The sequence below is a fragment of the Sebastes fasciatus genome, chromosome 21, assembly GCF_043250625.1.
Source record: "Sebastes fasciatus isolate fSebFas1 chromosome 21, fSebFas1.pri, whole genome shotgun sequence".
NCBI classification, from domain to species: domain Eukaryota; kingdom Metazoa; phylum Chordata; class Actinopteri; order Perciformes; family Sebastidae; genus Sebastes; species Sebastes fasciatus.
The window spans coordinates 17,500,576-17,518,321 of NC_133815.1; the positions used below are offsets into that span (position 1 = coordinate 17,500,576).

The 17,746-nt window shown below is 37.8% G+C and overlaps 3 protein-coding genes across 3 annotated transcripts; all 3 read left to right on the top strand.

The window, feature by feature from the left end:
- Positions 1-659: 659 nt before the first annotated feature.
- LOC141759995 (myeloid cell surface antigen CD33-like) lies at positions 660-1,979 on the top strand. Its single transcript, XM_074622569.1, has 3 exons — positions 660-732; positions 936-1,319; positions 1,630-1,979. The coding sequence occupies exons 1-3, from the start codon at positions 660-662 to the stop codon at positions 1,977-1,979; spliced, it is 807 nt and encodes a 268-aa protein (XP_074478670.1).
- A 3,889-nt stretch (positions 1,980-5,868) lies between these two features.
- LOC141759610 (B-cell receptor CD22-like) lies at positions 5,869-8,269 on the top strand. Its single transcript, XM_074621801.1, has 7 exons — positions 5,869-5,911; positions 6,112-6,495; positions 6,810-7,115; positions 7,206-7,481; positions 7,591-7,651; positions 7,775-7,814; positions 8,004-8,269. The coding sequence occupies exons 1-7, from the start codon at positions 5,869-5,871 to the stop codon at positions 8,217-8,219; spliced, it is 1,326 nt and encodes a 441-aa protein (XP_074477902.1). The 3' UTR covers positions 8,220-8,269.
- A 3,420-nt stretch (positions 8,270-11,689) lies between these two features.
- Positions 11,690-12,989, top strand: LOC141759611 (myelin-associated glycoprotein-like). Its single transcript, XM_074621802.1, has 3 exons — positions 11,690-11,762; positions 11,963-12,346; positions 12,658-12,989. Exons 1-3 carry the CDS (start codon positions 11,690-11,692, stop codon positions 12,987-12,989), a joined length of 789 nt encoding a protein of 262 aa, XP_074477903.1.
- Positions 12,990-17,746: the final 4,757 nt, after the last annotated feature.

Sequence of the window (17,746 nt, forward strand, 5' to 3'; positions counted from 1 at the left end):
GTAGTCTTAGTAGTCTCCAAGAACTACAGGAGAAGATAATATCGACAAAAACAAGAGGGACCAGCAGCATAACTGTTCTGCCCCTAATAAGGCATACAGGCTTGCTGTGAGTCATGTGATAAAAATCATGTTTGAAAATAAATATGTTATTCGCACCCTGATGAGATCAAGTTGTCTCAAAAGATGACTTCCTCATTCACAGGGTGCGAACAGGAGGAGTGAAGACTTCTTCTTCTTTTTCGGCAGTATTTCAGTCATTTCATGTTTGCTTTTATATCACAACGGCTTAGCAGGGAAGTCGGGTAGCTACTGGGTCTGTTGCAGTTCTGCTGACATTCACAAATTGGTAAGATAACATGTTACTGCTTTTATGTTTAACTCAGGGAAGTTTTTTTTATTTTGCTGATTTTCATGAACTCTACTTTTATTTGTTGGGTTTTGTTTTAGCAGAAACATCATAAACTCACACTGGATCGTTTTATATTTAAACTCTTTTCAATGCTGCAGAGCTTATTGATCACTATTATAACACAGTAACACCTGCTTGTACACGGAGAGTTCCTGGTTTGAATGTATTAATTTGAGGTGGCTTTAAAATAACATGAATGCTTTTTTTAAAAGATGTTTTATCAAAAGTAACTTTTTGTGAAATCCAGGTGATGAGTGTCATTTCAGTCCGGTCTGTGAAAATGGTGACAGCCATCGTGTTACTGAACGTCTTCTTAGTTTCAGGTGAGCTGTTTGTTCAGTCACTTTAATGTGAAGACGTTATTTTTTCCAACTGTTCATGCTCTGTCTGCAAAGTGAAATGTTTCATACTGACATTGTTAAAAAAGACCGAACATGCTGCTGCTGAATTACAGTTTGTGCATCATGAACTTTCTCTTCATGCAGATTTTGCTCCACAATTTGTTCATCACGAGTCTGTTTCACAGGTGCTTTGGCTGTTTGTCCTAAAAGCCCATCCCTATTCATCACTACACCAAAGCAGATGGAAGCACTGAGTGGATCCTGTCTGCAAATCCCATGTAACTTTACAGTTAAATCAGAAGAGGAATTCAACAGCACAAGATCAACCTTCGGCGTGTGGATTAAAAGTAACCAAGATTTTGCTAAAAATCCACATAATGTGATTTTCAACAGTAGCAGTACGGATAATATCTATCCAATGAGTCTTACTGGAGACCTGAGTCAGAATAACTGCACCACTTTATTTTCCATTGTGAACACAAGTTACACAGACTGGTACTACTTCAGAATTGAGAACGGATCATTCAGGGCAACAGCTTCTTGTGATCCTCTTCAAATAACAGTCAAAGGTAAGAGAGTTTTGTTTTTTTATCAGTCAGTCTATAACGTTATTGTTTAGAATAAAAAGTGAAAGTTGCAACTTTTTAATTTTGGAGGTTTTTCACTTTGACATGAACTTAAATTTTGATTAAACACTGATTCTGTTGTTAAAGTTTGACATTAAAATGATCACATTTTGGGGATATTAAAAAGCAAACCTTAGACACTTTATGCATTTTCAATACAAGATTGACACCTTTTGTGTCAGCTTTCACAAAAGTGTTCTAATATCATAATCTATTTTTTATTGTACAATCTGTGTTTGACTTGAAACTCCAGATTCTCCTCCGAGGCCCAGCATTGAGATCTCAGGTGATCTGAAGGAGAATCAGTCTGTCACTATAACCTGCTCAGCTTTCACTCCCTGTCCACACTCCCCTCCTGAACTCACCTGGACTCTCCAACAAGACCCTCACAACAAAATAGAGGAAAACACAGATCGAACCTTCACAACTAAAATCCAGAAGACCTTCACTCTGTCAGACGAACATGATGGATTCAACATCACCTGTTCAGCCAGATATCCTTTAAATGAAGGAAAAGACGTCAAGACAGCAGAGGAGAGAAAAACGCTCAATGTTTCATGTAAGATAATAAAGTGTTTGTTATTAGATCCTGTCAGCACATGATGATTCATGGAATGATTTTAATGAATAAAGTGAATCTCACGTCTTCCTCAGATGCTCCTAAAGACACCTCAGTGTCCATCAGTCCATCAGGTTTGGTGTCAGCAGGTAGCCGGGTGAACCTGACCTGCTCCAGCAGAGCCAATCCTCCCGTCATCCGCTACACCTGGATTAAGACCAGCAAAGACGGACCGGTCAGTGTATCTGAAGGAGACTTTTACAGCTTCAAGGTGACCTCTGTGACAGATATAGAAGATTATTACTGTGTGGCCACAAATGATCTCGGTAATCAGACGTCGTCACGGATTAATAATGCAGGTAAATGTAGAACTGAACTGAATCTGTTTAATTGAATCTAATCTGCTCTCCTCTCTTTTCTGTTTTTCACTTGTTTTTTTTAGTTCTCTGTGAAGCACTTTTTTTACTGCATTTTTATGAAATGACCCTATACAAATAATGGTTACACCTGTATTGTTACATATCTACATTCATCCTTTGTTTTCTTTTAGTCACCTGGTTTTGTGTTTCTATGAACAGAGAGCTCTGTCAGCTCACTACAGTGGGGTTCAGCTCTTGGAGGGATCCTTGTCATCATACTCATCTGCCTTGCTATCTGTGTTTGGTAAGTAAATTAGTTAAATTAATTCAGTTTCTGGCAATAACGTTTTAACTAAACCGATGTTGGTAACCCCGAGGGCATGGATGAGTATGTGATCTGTCAGTTTTGCTCATTTCTGCACCTGTTCTGCGACTTGACTTTGACAAAACTTAAGTATCAATCTTGATTTTCTTTCCACTGATGCACATTCAATAATGTCTGTCTCCCATCAGTCCTTACTCTCTATTGGCAGCACACTATTTATTTAACCTGAAACAGACAGTACAATAATTATTCTGACAGCTCTCTCATATCTTCCAGGTGGTTTAAGTCGAAACGTCCACAAACTCAGGTGAATATTAAACTTCGTTGTACAGTGTGCGTTGTGAATATTTTAAATCTGCTCACAGTGACTATGTCGAAAGCATCTGTCTTAATACTAAGTTGACAATCTTTGAGAGGTTAAATATTAAGAAGTACAACAAATGTGACAAAACAACCTGTTAGCAACATGCTGTGTTTGGAAACTGTAAGAAATCTAAACTGTTTTAAGTTTAGATCTGAAAATGGCTAAAGTTGGAGCACCCTGTCATGCAATGAGAATTTCAACAAATATAACAAAAAATGTATTTGAACAACACTATCAATCCTACCTTTAAGTATTATTCAATAGCTATGTAAACTGGGAAGATTCAAAATTAAATTTCACAAAAAAAACGAAATATATATCAAATTACCAAAGGTTATGACATTAGCCTAATCAACTAAAACCAAAATAACGTCAGTTTTGTTAGCATAACCTTAATTGTTATTTCCCACTCATTTTAATATGTATGAATACTCTCTGAAACACATTCTCCAAGTCTGCTAAAGTCATACATACATTTACGAAGGTCTGGTAGTTAGTACATTAGGAATGACTTGCTCTTGCCTTTAGTCTATATTTTTTAAAGGAAGATGAAATGTTGAAGCGGTTAAGAAACAGGAACATTACCCGCCTCCGCCCACCCCGCCCATGTAAGTGAGAAAAAACAGACAAACCATTAGTGTAGCCTACTCTTCTTCATAGTTTTCTATGTTCATCCTTTTGTACAATTGCATTGATAAGTATATGAATATAAAATGTTTGCCTTTAGTCTTTATAATGTAACCTGAGTGATAACTTTGAGTCTTTCCTCCTTGTTGCAAAATCAACTTTCTTATCTTGATTTAACTGAAGGAAATAAGTTTCCATCCATATTATTTATTTGGATTTGGACGTTATTTGGATAGCTATGATAAGCAGTCTTTTTGTCTTTCATGATTTGGCCTAGTGGAAGCACACAGAGGTTGAATAATGGAGGCCCGAGAATCGAACCCTGGGGGACTCCACTCTCTGAATAATGATCACTAAGGGCGACAGCATAGCCCCTACCTTCAAGATATGGCCTGACTCTAGTGAGGGTTGTAATTTAGTATAATTTATCAGCCAGTCTAGAAGTACTGTACAACAATATTAAAGGTTGCACTGTAATCTAGCAGCAACTAATTTAACCTGAATCAGTATTCAGACGTATCATTTAGCACCTTTTTTCTCACAGAGTCAAAGAGGTGACGAGCTGACTCTTCAAATGCCAACCAGCAAAACAGAAGAAGACATCCATTATGGAGAGATCGACTTCTCCAAGCGGAGACCTGAACCGTCCTCGGCCTCGGAGCAGGACAGTGGACAGCAGCAGGATACGCTGTATGCACAGGTCAACGTGTCAGAGACAGCGAGCAGCTTAAGACAGGCTGCTGACGTCCCAGAGGATCTCTACGCTCAAGTGAAGAAAAAATGAGTGTTGTTTTGTGATCATTTTTGGGTCGTATTTGTAATATACCTTTATTTTTTACTTATACAAGAAGTTTTATATGTCAGTTAGTGTAGGAAAATACACTTGAGAAGAAAATGCAATCTTCACTGGCCACAGTTAAATAAAGGAGAACTAGCAATCTGTACATCAGATCAGTTCAAGTATAAGTCTGAAAAGGCTCTTAATGGGGAACTATTCTAAATAGCGACATGAGAAGAAGCAGTTCACACATTAACAAAGTACTACAAGATCATATTTTCTGGAAAGGTTTGTGTAATTTTGTGATATTTTACAGATCATTTTTAACGAAGCATATTTAATCTCATTTAGTTATCCATTATTTTTCTTTCATATTTTGTGTCCCACATTTTATTTGTATTTTAATTACTTAAAAAAATAAACATGAGACATTTTCTGCATTTGAAGATATTTATTCATTGCACTGTAATAAAAACCATGAAATACAACTTCTAAAAAATACCTATTAATCTCAGTTGCATTTATTGGTCCAACATTTCACATAATTGTGTGTAAACATCACCTGAAATCAAACAAATTAATCACAAACATTACAAAAGTGGCAAGATGAATTATGCATAGTAATTCCCACTGGAAACCTGCTACGGTGTTTTGGAGAAGTTAATGGACTTCTGATATATATATATATATATTTGAATATCAAGCTCAATCAAAAATAAAAGGGCATTTCATGAGACTCAGTCAATGGTGTATTAAAAGATCTGGTACTAAAATTAATTGAAAAACTTTTTATGAGTAAAAATGTTAAAACTTTATCTACTTTTTGTCAGAATTTTGCCAAAAAAAGAAAATCTTTGGGCCTCAGCCTGTAAACATTGTATTGTTTAATGTCTAAAAGGCACCACGAGGCCATGTTGATTGTGCTTTAGTACCATACAGGGTCTTGTGAGTGAATGGAGGTATCGACATTAGCTTCTCTACATAAGTTTGACGTCACAGAAATCTAACCTCCAAACATCCCTCCTACCATTAACCTCACACCAGTCTCCGTCAAGGTTACAGCATTAGTGTGAAGTCGTATCCTAAAAGAAATCTCTTCATAAAAGAGAGAAGCAAGAGTCACCGGCTGTGTTAACATGCAGTCATTTCATGTTACTGCTTTTATGTTTAACTCAGAGAGGTTTTTTTATTTTGCTGCTTTTCATAAACTCTACTTTTTTTGTTGGGTTTTGTTATAGCAGGAACATCATAAACTTACACTGGATCATTTTATATTTAAACTGTTTTTATCTCTGCAGAGATTATTAATCACTATTATAACACAGTAACATCAGGTTGTACATGGAAAGTTCCTGGTATGAATGTATTAGGTTGAGGTGGCTTAAAAATAACATGAATGTTTCGTTTAAAAGATGCTTTATGAAAAGTAACTTTTTGTCAAATCCAGGTGATGAGTGTCATTTCAGTCCAGTCTGTGAAAATGGTGACAGCCATCGTGTTACTGAGCGTCTTCTTAGTTTCAGGTGAGCTGTTTGTTCAGTCACATTTATTTGGAGACGTTACTTTTTCCAACTGTTCATGCTCTGTCTGCAGTGAAATGTTTCATACTGACATTGTTAAAAAGACCAAACATGTTGCTGCTGAATTACAGTTTGTGCATCATGAACTTTCTCTTCATGCAGATTTTGCTCCACAATTTGTTCATCACGAGTCTGTTTCACAGGTGCTTTGGCTTTTTGTCCTGAAAGAACAGCCCTATTCATTACTGCACCAAATAAGATGGAAGCACTGAGTGGATCTTGTCTGCAAATCCCATGTAACTTTAGAGTTAAACCAGAAGAGGAATTCAACAGCACAAGAACAACCTTCGGAGTGTGGCTGAAAAGTAGCCAATATTTTGCCAACAAACCACATAATGTGATTTTCAACAGCAGCAGGATGGATAATATCTATCCAATGAATCTTACTGGAGACCTGAGTCAGAATAACTGCACCACTTTATTTTCCAGTGTAAACACAAGTTACACAGACAGGTACTTCTTCAGAATTAAGAACGGACCATTCAGGGCAACAGCTGAATGTGATCCTCTTCAAATAACAGTCAAAGGTAAGTGAGTTTTGTTTTTTTATCAGTCAGTCTGTAACGTTATTGTTAAGAATAAAAAGTGAAAGTTGCAACTTTTTAATTTTGGAGGTTTTTCACTTTGCCATGAATTTAAATTCTGATTAAACACTGATTCTGTTGTTACAGTTTGACATTAAAATTGTCGAATTTTGGGATATTAAAAAGCAAACTTTATATACTTTATGCATTTTCAATACAAGGTTGTCACCTTCTGTGTCAGCTTTTGCATTTAAAAGAGTTCTATCCATCATAACCCTTTTTTTATTGTACAATTTGCGTTTGATTTGAAACTCCAGATTCTCCTCCGAGGCCCAGCATTGAGATCTCAGGTGATCTAAAGGAGAAGCAGTCTGTCACTATAACCTGCTCAGCTTTCACTCACTGTCCACACTCCCCTCCTGAACTCACCTGGACTCTCCAACAAGACCCTCACAACAAAATAGAGGAAAACACAGATCGAACCTTCACAACTAAAATCCAGAAGACCTTCACTCTGTCAGACGAACATGATGGATTCAACATCACCTGTTCAGCCAGATATCCTGTAAATGAAGGAAAAGATGTCAAGACAGCAGAGGAGAGAACGACGCTCAATGTTTCATGTAAGACAACCAGTGTTTCCACGATTATTCTCCTTTCTCACGGCTCTGGTGCTACTCTCTTATCTCACATCTCTATCACATTTTCCTCAGATGCTCCCAAAAACACCTCAGTATCCATCAGTCCGCCAGGTTTGGTGTCAGTAGGTAGCCGGGTGAACCTGACCTGCTCCAGCAGAGCCAATCCTCCTGTCAGCCGCTTCACCTGGTTCAAGACCAGCGAGAACGGACCTGTCAATGTATCTGAAGGAGATTTTTACAGCTTTAATGTCACTGATGGAGGAGTTTATATCTGCGTGGCCACAAATGAGCTTGGTAATGGAACATCAAGAGAGATCCATCTGACTATGAAAGGTAAAAAGTGGGACTTCCGCGATGCTGCATCAATATTGTTGCACGTCAACATTCAACACTTTTTTAGTCACTTATATTGGCTTTGTTTTCTTGTCTTAAGGTGAAGTTGGCTCTCTAGAATTGGGGCCGTTTATTGGAGGAATCGTTGGGTTCATCGCACTCATCTGCCTGATTGTATGTGTTTGGTAAGTGTCACAAATCAAAGCAGATGACTCAATAATATCTGTTTCCCACCTGTGTTGACACTTTACTGGCACACTGTATGCTGAACCTAAAGTATACAGTATAATCACTCTAATGTCTTCCAGGCGTTTAAAGTCATCACATGCAACTGCACAACAGACTCAGGTGAGACCATACTAAACTTCCCTCTACAGCAGGCCTGTGTTTTGAATGTTTTACGTCTCTTCACATTGGCTGTAGAGTCTACCTGACGCAGTGTTGGTAATTATTTAACATGGAAGGATCCAGCTGAAGCTTCACCTCACAACACTTCCTGTTTGGATTATTTTTTTGCAGAGTCAAACGGGTGAAGAGGCGGCTGCTGAAGAGCCAGCAAGTAAAACAGAAGAAGAAATCATCCATTATGGAGAGATCAACTTCTCCACGAGACCTGAACTGGCCTCGGTGCAGGACGGTGGACAGCAGCAGGATACGCTGTACGCACAGGTCAAAGTGTCCCAGACAGCAAACAGCTTAAGACAGACCGCCGACGGCCCAGAGGATCTCTACGCTCAAGTGAAGAGAAAATGAGTGCTCTTGTTAAAAGACAAAAAATATATTTGTGTAGAATTCATATTTAATGTGCCTTAATGTTGTCTTTGCTGACTACAGTTCAATGGAGAGAAATTTAAAACATCCACATCCTGCAGATTTTCAATGTCAATTATCAACATATTCTCCCAATCCTGGATTATGGTGACTTAATCTACAGACTCGCCTCCAAAAATCATCTCAATAAACTGGACGTCATCTACCATACTGCCATTCGCTTTGTCACCGGTGTCCCTTTCAACACTCATCACTGTAACCTGTATTCTCTATAGTCAACTGGCCATCCCTCTATAGCAGGCGTCAGACCAGAAGACTATCATTGGCAAAACCCCTCCATACCTCCGGTCACTACTCAATATCTACAACAGGAACTGCAATTTACATTCTAGCAAATTCTTCAGTATGGTCATTCCTCCTTTGGTCGTCTCTCATTCCAGTTTGCTGCTCCTAGTGACTGGAATGAGTTGCAAAAGATGCTAAAACTCCACACCCTTATTCTGTTACCCTCCTTTAATGACTCATTACAAGTGATAGTTTCTGATCGCTGCACCTGCTTCTGAATTTGCCTCTCTGCAACACATATATATATATATATATATATATATATATATATATATATATTGTTGTATATACTGTATTTATTGTGATGTTTTAATTTTGTCTGTTTTATTGCAGTAGTCGTATTTATGTTCTATGTTCTAATGCAGGGGTCTCCAACAAGTAGCTCGCTCGCTACCAGTTTCTGAGTGGCTCGCTAACAGTTCTTTGTAAAACTGTTCAAATTACAACCCAATCAAATTCACAGACATCCCACCCCATTCTGAGACCAAATGATTATATGCCTATCGGCTGTCAATTAAACTAGTTAGGCTGCTGTCAGGTTTTTAACGCCATAACATACAGAGACCGGATTTGACAATGACCGCAGGCCAATAAAAGGCAAAAAATACATTATTTTCATGAGGAATCGGTATGTCTCACATTTGCAGTGTGAGCGTGTTAGTCAGTAAAAGATGTATCGTCGAGCGCCAAGTCCAAAGCAACTTTTCATGGGACTTTCCGGCTGGTAGCAGTTTATGAACAAAGAAGGTAAAGGAGCCAAAAACAATCCTTAAAAGACGACAGTCTCTGTTTACCAAAGAAGGCCGATGAAGGAAAGAGCCATCGTTTAGTGGCGCACATCCTAACGAAACAAAAAAGCCCTTCACCTATGAAAGAATTGTAAAAGAGGCGATGACTGCGGTGGCTGAAACGTTATTAAAGGACCATAAAAGTAAGACAGACTTGGTGCTTTGAGTAGCTCTCAGCCACATTCATTTTGTCAAATTAGCTCTCAGAGGGAAACAGGTTGGAGACCCTGTTCTAATGTCTTGCTGCCTCTTGTCCACGTCGTCATTGTAAATGAGAATTGGTTCTCAATTGACTTATGTGGTTAAATAAAGATAAAATAAAATAAAAATAAATAAATATTTGTGTGCTGAACTCACGCAGCTGTTTATGTGTGATTTGTTATTCATATGTCCAGATGTGTGCAAATAAAAGTCCCAAAGCTTTAAATAGGGAGCTATAGTAAAAAATGATGACATGCAAAGGATAGTGAACATGGCACCATAAGCAGTTCTGCACACACATTCGTAATGTTGTACGAGATTACATTTAGTTTTGATATGTTTATGTGTCATTTTGTTTCGTGATATCTTCTGATTATTTCTGACAAGGCATCGACCTTGTTTTGTTATGTATTGTGTATCCCCTTTTCACCATACAGTCATTTTAATTACTGCAGAAATGAAGATGAAGATTGTTTCCTCTCTGTAAGGTTGGGCTTTTTTTGCCACATTTTTATCATCATTATTTTTCTTCTCCTAAATTCTTTCTATGCAAAAATCGGAGCCAAAAGGACGTAAAACTAGAAGCACTGCCTGCAGGTAATGCTAGTAGAGGGAGGAGGGGCTGCTTGGTCTCAGCCAGCTGCTTAGGTTACAACCATTTTAAGATATGTGGCAAACTAAGCTAAACAGTTAGACTACATACAGACTGCTTTTGTTTCAGCTTGTGTAGCTGAGGGTTACGTTGCAACTATACTTTATGAAGGTAACAAAATAATAGCACGGAGGCTCCGTATAGTCTGCACCAAGACGGCAACAACTTCTTTAACCTTGTCAACAACAGAGCATCACCGCTTCACCACTTCTGTATTTGCTAACATTACTGAGAAGTTGCATGTTTAAAATGAAGAAATTCAGCATGAGTACATCTAGACCTTTATCTAAACTAACTGGATCACTTGATAGTTGACAGTGAACGACATGCAGATATACATTATAAATCTCTGTGGCTAACAGTCAAGGTAACAGCAAACCATCCTCCTTTGTAATAACAAAACAGTACCACAACAACTAAACTACTCATAATAAAACTCCCTCTTTAGAGTGCTCCAGGGATGACATATTTTTGTAGGCCAGCCAAGAAGTTAGCATCGCCCTGGTTCCCTCGACAAAAAGCCAATGGGATTTTTACATTGGGTTTTGGATTATTGCAGAAAACAAGCTCTGTGGCAAACAAATGTTTATGATACTTACACGTTTTGTTCAGCAAGATAATCTCCACAACTGAACACCACTTTTATGAAGTAAAAAGCTGACATTAGGCTATAAATAAACTAGACCACGGTCGCATGAGCGCGAGTATAAACAACGAGGCTGTAATGGCGGATGTGTCGGCATGATGACGTTTAGTAGTCGTAGTAGTCTCCAAAAACTACAGGAGAAGATAATATTGACAAAAACAAGAGGGACCAGCAGCATAACTGTTCGGCCCCTAATAAGGCATACAGGCTTGCTGTGAGTCATGTGATAAAAATAATCTTTGAGAATAAATAAGTAATTTGCACCCTGATGAAATCAAGTTGTCTCAAAAGATGACTTCCTCACTCAAAGGGTGTGAGCAGGAGGAGTCAAGACTTCTTCTTCTTTTTCTTCGGCAGTATTTCAGTCATTTCATGTTTGCTTTTATATCACAACGGCTTAGCAGGGAAGTCGGGTAGCTACTGGGTCTGTTGCAGTTCTGCTGACATTCACAAATTGTCTGATTTTAAAACTAACTGTTTCTTCATTTTAGCTGCCGGCTCCTTTGGTAAGGTAACATGTTACTGCTTTTATGTTTATCTCAGGGAAGTTTTTTTTATTTTGCTGATTTTCATGAACTCTACTTTTATTTGTTGAGTTTTGTTTTAGCAGAAACATCATAAACTCACACTGGATCGTTTTATATTTAAACTGTTTTTAACTCTGCAGAGATTATTAATCACTATTATAACATAGTAACATCTGCTTGTACATGGAGAGTTCCTGGTTTGAATGTATTCATTTGAGGTGGCTTTAAAAGAACATGAATGCTTTGTTTAAAAATATATTTTATGAAAAGTAACTTTTTGCCAAATCCAGGTGATGAGTGTCATTTCAGTCCAGTCTGTGAAAATGGTGACAGCCATCGTGTTACTGAGCTTCTTCTTTGTTTCAGGTGAGCTGTTTGTTAAGTCACTTTTATTTGGAGATGTTACTTTTTCCAACTGTTCATGCTCTGTCTGCAGTGAAATGTTTCATACTGACATTGTTAAAAAGACCAAACATGTTGCTGCTGAATTACAGTTTGTGCATCATGAACTTTCTCTTCATGCAGATTTTGCTCCACAATTTGTTCATCATGAGTCTGTTTCACAGGTGCTTTGGCTGTTTGTCCTGAAAGAACAGCCCTATTCATTACTGCACCAAATAAGATGGAAGCACTGAGTGGATCTTGTCTGCAAATCCCATGTAACTTTAGAGTTAAACCAGAAGAGGAATTCAACAGCACAAGAACAACCTTTGGAGTGTGGCTGAAAAATACCACAGATTTTGCAAACAAACCAAATGATGTGATTTTCAACAGTAGCAGGATGAATAATATCTATCCAATGAGTCTTACTGGAGACCTGAGTCAGAAAAACTGCACCACTTTATTTTCCAGTGTAAACACAAGTTACACAGACTGGTACTACTTCAGAATTGAGAATGGACCATTTGTGGCAACAGCTCCTTGTGATCCTCTTCAAATAACAGTCAAAGGTAAGAGAGCTTTGTTTTTTATCAGTGATTCTATAACGTTATTGTTTAGAATAAAAAGTGAAAGTTGCAACTTTTTAATTTTGGAGGTTTTTCACTTTGCCATGAATTTAAATTCTGATTAAACACTGATTCTGTTGTTACAGTTTGACATTAAAATGGTCACATTTTGGGATATTAAAAGTAAACCTTAGACATTTTATGCATTTTCAATACAAGATTGGCACCTTCTGTGTCAGCTTTGGTTTTTAAAGAGTTCTATCTATAATAAACTATTTTTTATTGTACAATCTGTGTTTGATTTGAACCTCCAGATTCTCCTCCGAGGCCCAGCATTGAGATCTCAGGTGATCTGAAGGAGAATCAGTCTGTCACTATAAACTGCTCAGCTTTCACTCCCTGTCCACACTCCCCTCCTGAACTCACCTGGACTCTCCAACAAGACCCTCACAACAAAATAGAGGAAAACACAGATCGAACCTTCACAACTAAAATCCAGAAGACCTTCACTCTGTCAGACGAACATGATGGATTCATCATCACCTGTTCAGCAAGATATCCTGTAAATGAAGGAAAAGACGTCAAGACAGCAGAGGAGAGAACGACGCTCAGTGTTTCATGTAAGATAATAAGTGTTTGTTATTAGATCCTGTCAGCACATGATGATTCATGGGATGATTTTAATGAATAAAGTGAATCTCACATTTTCCTCAGATGCTCCCAAAGACACCTCAGTGTCCATCAGTCCATCAGGTTTGTTGTCAGCAGGAAGCCTGGTGAACCTGACCTGCTCCAGCAGAGCCAATCCTCCCGTCAGCCGCTACACCTGGTTCAAGACCAGCAAAGACGGACCTGTCAGTGTATCTGATGGAGACTTTTACAGCTTCAGCGTGACCTCTGTGACAGATATAGAGGATTATTACTGTGTGGCCACAAATATTCTCGGTAGTCAGACGTCATCACGGATTAATAATGCAGGTAAATGTAGAACTGAACTGAATCTGTTTAATTTAATCTAATCTGCTCTCCTCTTTTTTCAGTTTTCCTCATTTTCTGTATTGCTTTGTTTGTTTGTTTGTTTGTTTGTTTGTTTGTTTGTTTGTTTGTTTGTTTGAGTACCCTGTAAAACACCTTTTATTGCATTTGTATGAAATGATGCTATAAACCAGTTTATGTTTGAGGTAAACAGAAGGAATTCAGGTTGATGATGTTTTAGAGCCGTAACATTTCCCATTAAGGAGAAGGTGACCATGCTGTCTTGTTACAGATAATCCAGAGTTTGGGACTGTCGTCTACGTTACACTGAAGATCCTGGGAATCGTAGCGCTCTACAGTACAATCATCATCTTTGAGTGGTGAGACAAACTTTTGTATGATGTGGTCATTTGCAGCTAAAGACTTATTGGTCTCTTTGAAAAGTTCATTTATTACTTTTATTCCTTCGTTTCCTTTTCTTTCAGGTGGTTTAGATCAAGATGCTGCAACAAACCAGTGAAGGTGAGCAACAGGTACATTATTCCTTCAACAATAAAATGTGCTGCTGGCATTTCTCTTCAAACCGCAGTAGACTCACCACAGAGCACTTAACACCTCTCTCTCTCTCTCTCTCTCTCTCTCTCTCTCTCTCTCTCTCTCTCTCTCTCTCTCTCTCTCTGTTGTTTCATGTCCACAGGACGCAGTAGAAGCAGACTATGTCAACAGAGTGATTGAGATCCAAGGATCATGAAGGAGAAGAAGATGATGTCATGTTCACCATAAATGGAATATTTCTCTATTTCTTATTCAGCTAGTTCATAAATATTAAATGGCTTTACTTTGCAGAAGATTGGTAAGATGAACAGAGTGCAAACAGGGCATTAGATTACATGAACATAATATATAGCAGCTTCATCATTAGTTTGTGTAAGATTGTGCTGATTTATGGCATTATTATGGTAATTATTTTTCATTGCCTCAACGGGATTTCTTTGCATGTGAATATATATATCTTTGACAACAGGACAGTTAAATTCAGGTGATGAGGAAGCAGAGTGTGTTAATTTTTATCAGGTATTTTCTCATTTGTTTTTGTATATACATGTGTATGAGACTGCTGAATTAAAAGCATTTGAAGTGAACAAAGCGTTTTAATCACTGAGGTTGTCTCATCAGCACGGCAATGCAGAGCAGCAGTGATACAGACTGTGCACAAGTCAGCATAAACTCTGTGCTACCTACATGTGTGAAATACACTTTACAATAAGTTGAGGCATGATGTTGGTATTAATAAATGTTCTTTTCAGTTCTACAAGGAAACATAGACACCTCACAGCCAAAGAGAAGAGGTGGGATGTAAACTGGTGAAGTCATGAACAGAGCGCTGAGAAAAAGCTGAGAACTGAGTAAAAAGGGGAAGTTGGTTGGCTCGGTTTTATCGACAAGTACTTCTGCAGGATCGTCATAGCGACAAAACGTCTTCATCAGTCCAGAATTGTTTTTATTATTCACTTATTGACTATTTACTCTTTGACGTGGAACACTTTCTGAGGAATTTGATTTGTTAGTTTGCTCCTCTGGATTTAAGCTGAGTGTAGGCCTGCAGGATACGAGTAAAATCTGAGATGTGCGATAACATTGTTCAGTATTGCGACGACAAAATGACTTGTAATAAATAGACAAATATTTAAGTGTGCATATTAGCTATATATTTCCCTCGTCAGCCTGGTAGAGGGAGGAGGGGCTGCTTTGTCTCAGCCAGCTTCTTAGTTTACAACTATTTTAAGATATGTGTCAAACTAAGCTAAACAGTTAGACTACATACAGACTGCTTTTGTTTTAGCTTGTGTAGCTGAGGGTTACGTGGCAGCTATACTTTATGAAGGTAATAAAATAATAGCACGGAGGCTCTGTATAGTCTGCACCAAGACGGCAACAACTTCATTAACCTTGTCAACAACAGCGCTTCACCACTTCACCACTTCTGTATTTGCTAACATTAATGAGAAGTTGCATGTTTAAAAATAAGCAATTCAGCATGAGTACATCTAGATCTTTATCTAAACTAACTGGATCACTTGATAGTTGACAGTAAACGACATGCAGATATACATTATAAATCTCTGTTGGCTAACAGTCAAGGTTACAGCAATAACACAGTATACAGCTGCTACGTATTAACTTGTATTATCTGAGCTTTCCTACAAAAGAAACAGCTGTTTGTTGTATAATAAATTACTCTTTGGTTATATGATCTGATATGATGAACACTGGCTATCTATACTGATGATCTCAAACCATCCTCCTCTGTAATAACAAGACAGTACCACAACAACTAAACTACTCGTAGTAAAACTCCCTCTATATAGTACATGTCTATATTTTATATCTACTGACTTGTTCATATTTTTTATACTTGTTTAATGTGTCACTATTGATATTGATGTAACATGAACTACAAGAGAAGATAAGGCATACAGACTTGCTGTGAGTAATGTGATAAAAAATAATCTTTGAGAATGAATATGTCATTCACACCCTGATGAGATCAGGTTGTCTCAAAAGATGACTTCCTCTCTCACAGGAAGTGAGCAGGAGGAGTTTCAATCATTTCATATTTGCTTTTATATCACAACGGCTTAGCAGGGAAGTCGGGTAGCTACTGGGTCTGTTGCAGTTCTGCTGACATTCACAAATTGTCTGATTTTAAAACTAACTGTTTCTTCATTTTAGCTGCCGGCTCCTTTGGTAAGGTAACATGTTATTGCTTTTATGTTTAACTCAGAGAGGTTTTTTTTATTTTGCTGCTTTTCATGAACTCTACTTTTATTTGATGGGTTTTGTTTTAGCAGAAACATCATAAACTCACACTGGATCATTTTATATTTAAACTGTTTTCAACTTTTTAGAGATAATGAATCACTATTATAACACAGTAATATCTGGTTGTACACGGAGAGTTCCTGGTTTGAACGTATTAAGTTGAGGTGGCTATAAAAGAAGATGAATGCTTTCATTGAAAAGATGTTTTATGAAAACTAACTTTTTATCAAATCCAGGTGATGAGTGTCATTTCAGTCCAGTCTGTGAAAATGGTGACAGCCATCGTGTTACTGAGCGTCTTCTTAGTTTCAGGTGAGCTGTTTGTTCAATCATTTTTATTTGGAGAGGTTACTTTTCCCAACTGTTCATGCTCTGTCTGCAAAGTGAAATGTTTCATACTGACATTGTTAGAAGTAAAAGAACAGAAAATGTTGCTGCTGAATTATAGTTTGTGCATCATGAACTTTCTCTTTCATGCAGATTTTGCTCGACAATTTGTTCATCATGAGTCTGTTTCACAGGTGCTTTGGCTGATTGTCCTAGAACCTCAGGCCTATTCATGACTGCACCAAAGCAGATGGAAGCACTGAGTGGATCTTGCCTGCAAATCCCATGTAACTTTACAGTTAAACGAGGAAAGAAATTCAACAGCACAAGAACAACCTTCGGAGTGTGGATGAGAAATACCACAGATTCTAACAAATATCCAAACTCTGTGATTTTCAACAGTAGCAGGATGGATAATATCTATCCAATGAATCTTACTGGAGACCTGAGTCAGAATAACTGCACCACTTTATTTTCCAGTGTAAACACAAGTTACACAGACAACTACTTCTTCAGAATTGAGAACGGACCATTCAGGGCAACAACTTATTGTGATAGTCTTCAAATAACAGTCAAAGGTAAGAGAGTTTTGTTTCTTATTTATCAGTCAGTCTATAACGTTATTGTTTAGAATAAAAAGTGAAAGTTGCAACTTCTTAATTTTGGAGGTTTTTCACTTTGCCATGAATTTAAATTCTGATTTAACAATGATTCTGTTGTTACAGTTTCACATTAAAATGGTAAAATTTTGGGATATTTAAAAGCAAACTTGATATACTTTATGCATTTCAATACAAGGTCGTCGCCTTCTGTGTCAGCTTTGGCATTTAAAAAGTGTTCTAATATATCATGATCTATTTTTTATTGTACAATCTGTGTTTGATTTGAAACTCCAGATTCTCCTCCGAGGCCCAGCATTGAGGTCTCAGGTGATCTGAAGGAGAAACAGTCTGTCACTATAACCTGCTCAGCTTTCACTCCCTGTCCACACTCCCCTCCTGAACTCACCTGGACTCTCCAACAAGACCCTGACAACAAAATAGAGGAAAACCCGGATCGAACCTTCACAACTAAAATCCAGACGACCTTCACTCTGTCAGACGAACATGATGAACTCAACATCACCTGTTCAGCCAGATATCCTGTAAATGAAGGAAAAGACGTCAAGACAGCAGAGGAGAGAACGACGCTCAATGTTTCATGTAAGATAATAAAGTGTTCGTTATTAGATCCTGTCAGCACATGATGATTCATGGGATGATTTTAATGAAGAAAGTG

Excerpts from the sequence above, each read along its gene's own strand:
- LOC141759611 (XM_074621802.1), top strand. The coding sequence starts at position 11,690 with ATGAGTGTCATTTCAGTCCAGTCTGTGAAAATGGTGACAGCCATCGTG. Across the intron at positions 11,763-11,962 it reads GAGCTTCTTCTTTGTTTCAG|GTGCTTTGGCTGTTTGTCCT; the intron begins GTGAGCTGTTTG and ends TCTGTTTCACAG. Across the intron at positions 12,347-12,657 it reads TCTTCAAATAACAGTCAAAG|ATTCTCCTCCGAGGCCCAGC; the intron begins GTAAGAGAGCTT and ends TTGAACCTCCAG.
- LOC141759610 (XM_074621801.1), top strand. The coding sequence starts at position 5,869 with ATGGTGACAGCCATCGTGTTACTGAGCGTCTTCTTAGTTTCAG. Across the intron at positions 6,496-6,809 it reads TCTTCAAATAACAGTCAAAG|ATTCTCCTCCGAGGCCCAGC; the intron begins GTAAGTGAGTTT and ends TTGAAACTCCAG. Across the intron at positions 7,116-7,205 it reads AACGACGCTCAATGTTTCAT|ATGCTCCCAAAAACACCTCA; the intron begins GTAAGACAACCA and ends CATTTTCCTCAG.
- LOC141759995 (XM_074622569.1), top strand. The coding sequence starts at position 660 with ATGAGTGTCATTTCAGTCCGGTCTGTGAAAATGGTGACAGCCATCGTG. Across the intron at positions 733-935 it reads GAACGTCTTCTTAGTTTCAG|GTGCTTTGGCTGTTTGTCCT; the intron begins GTGAGCTGTTTG and ends TCTGTTTCACAG. Across the intron at positions 1,320-1,629 it reads TCTTCAAATAACAGTCAAAG|ATTCTCCTCCGAGGCCCAGC; the intron begins GTAAGAGAGTTT and ends TTGAAACTCCAG.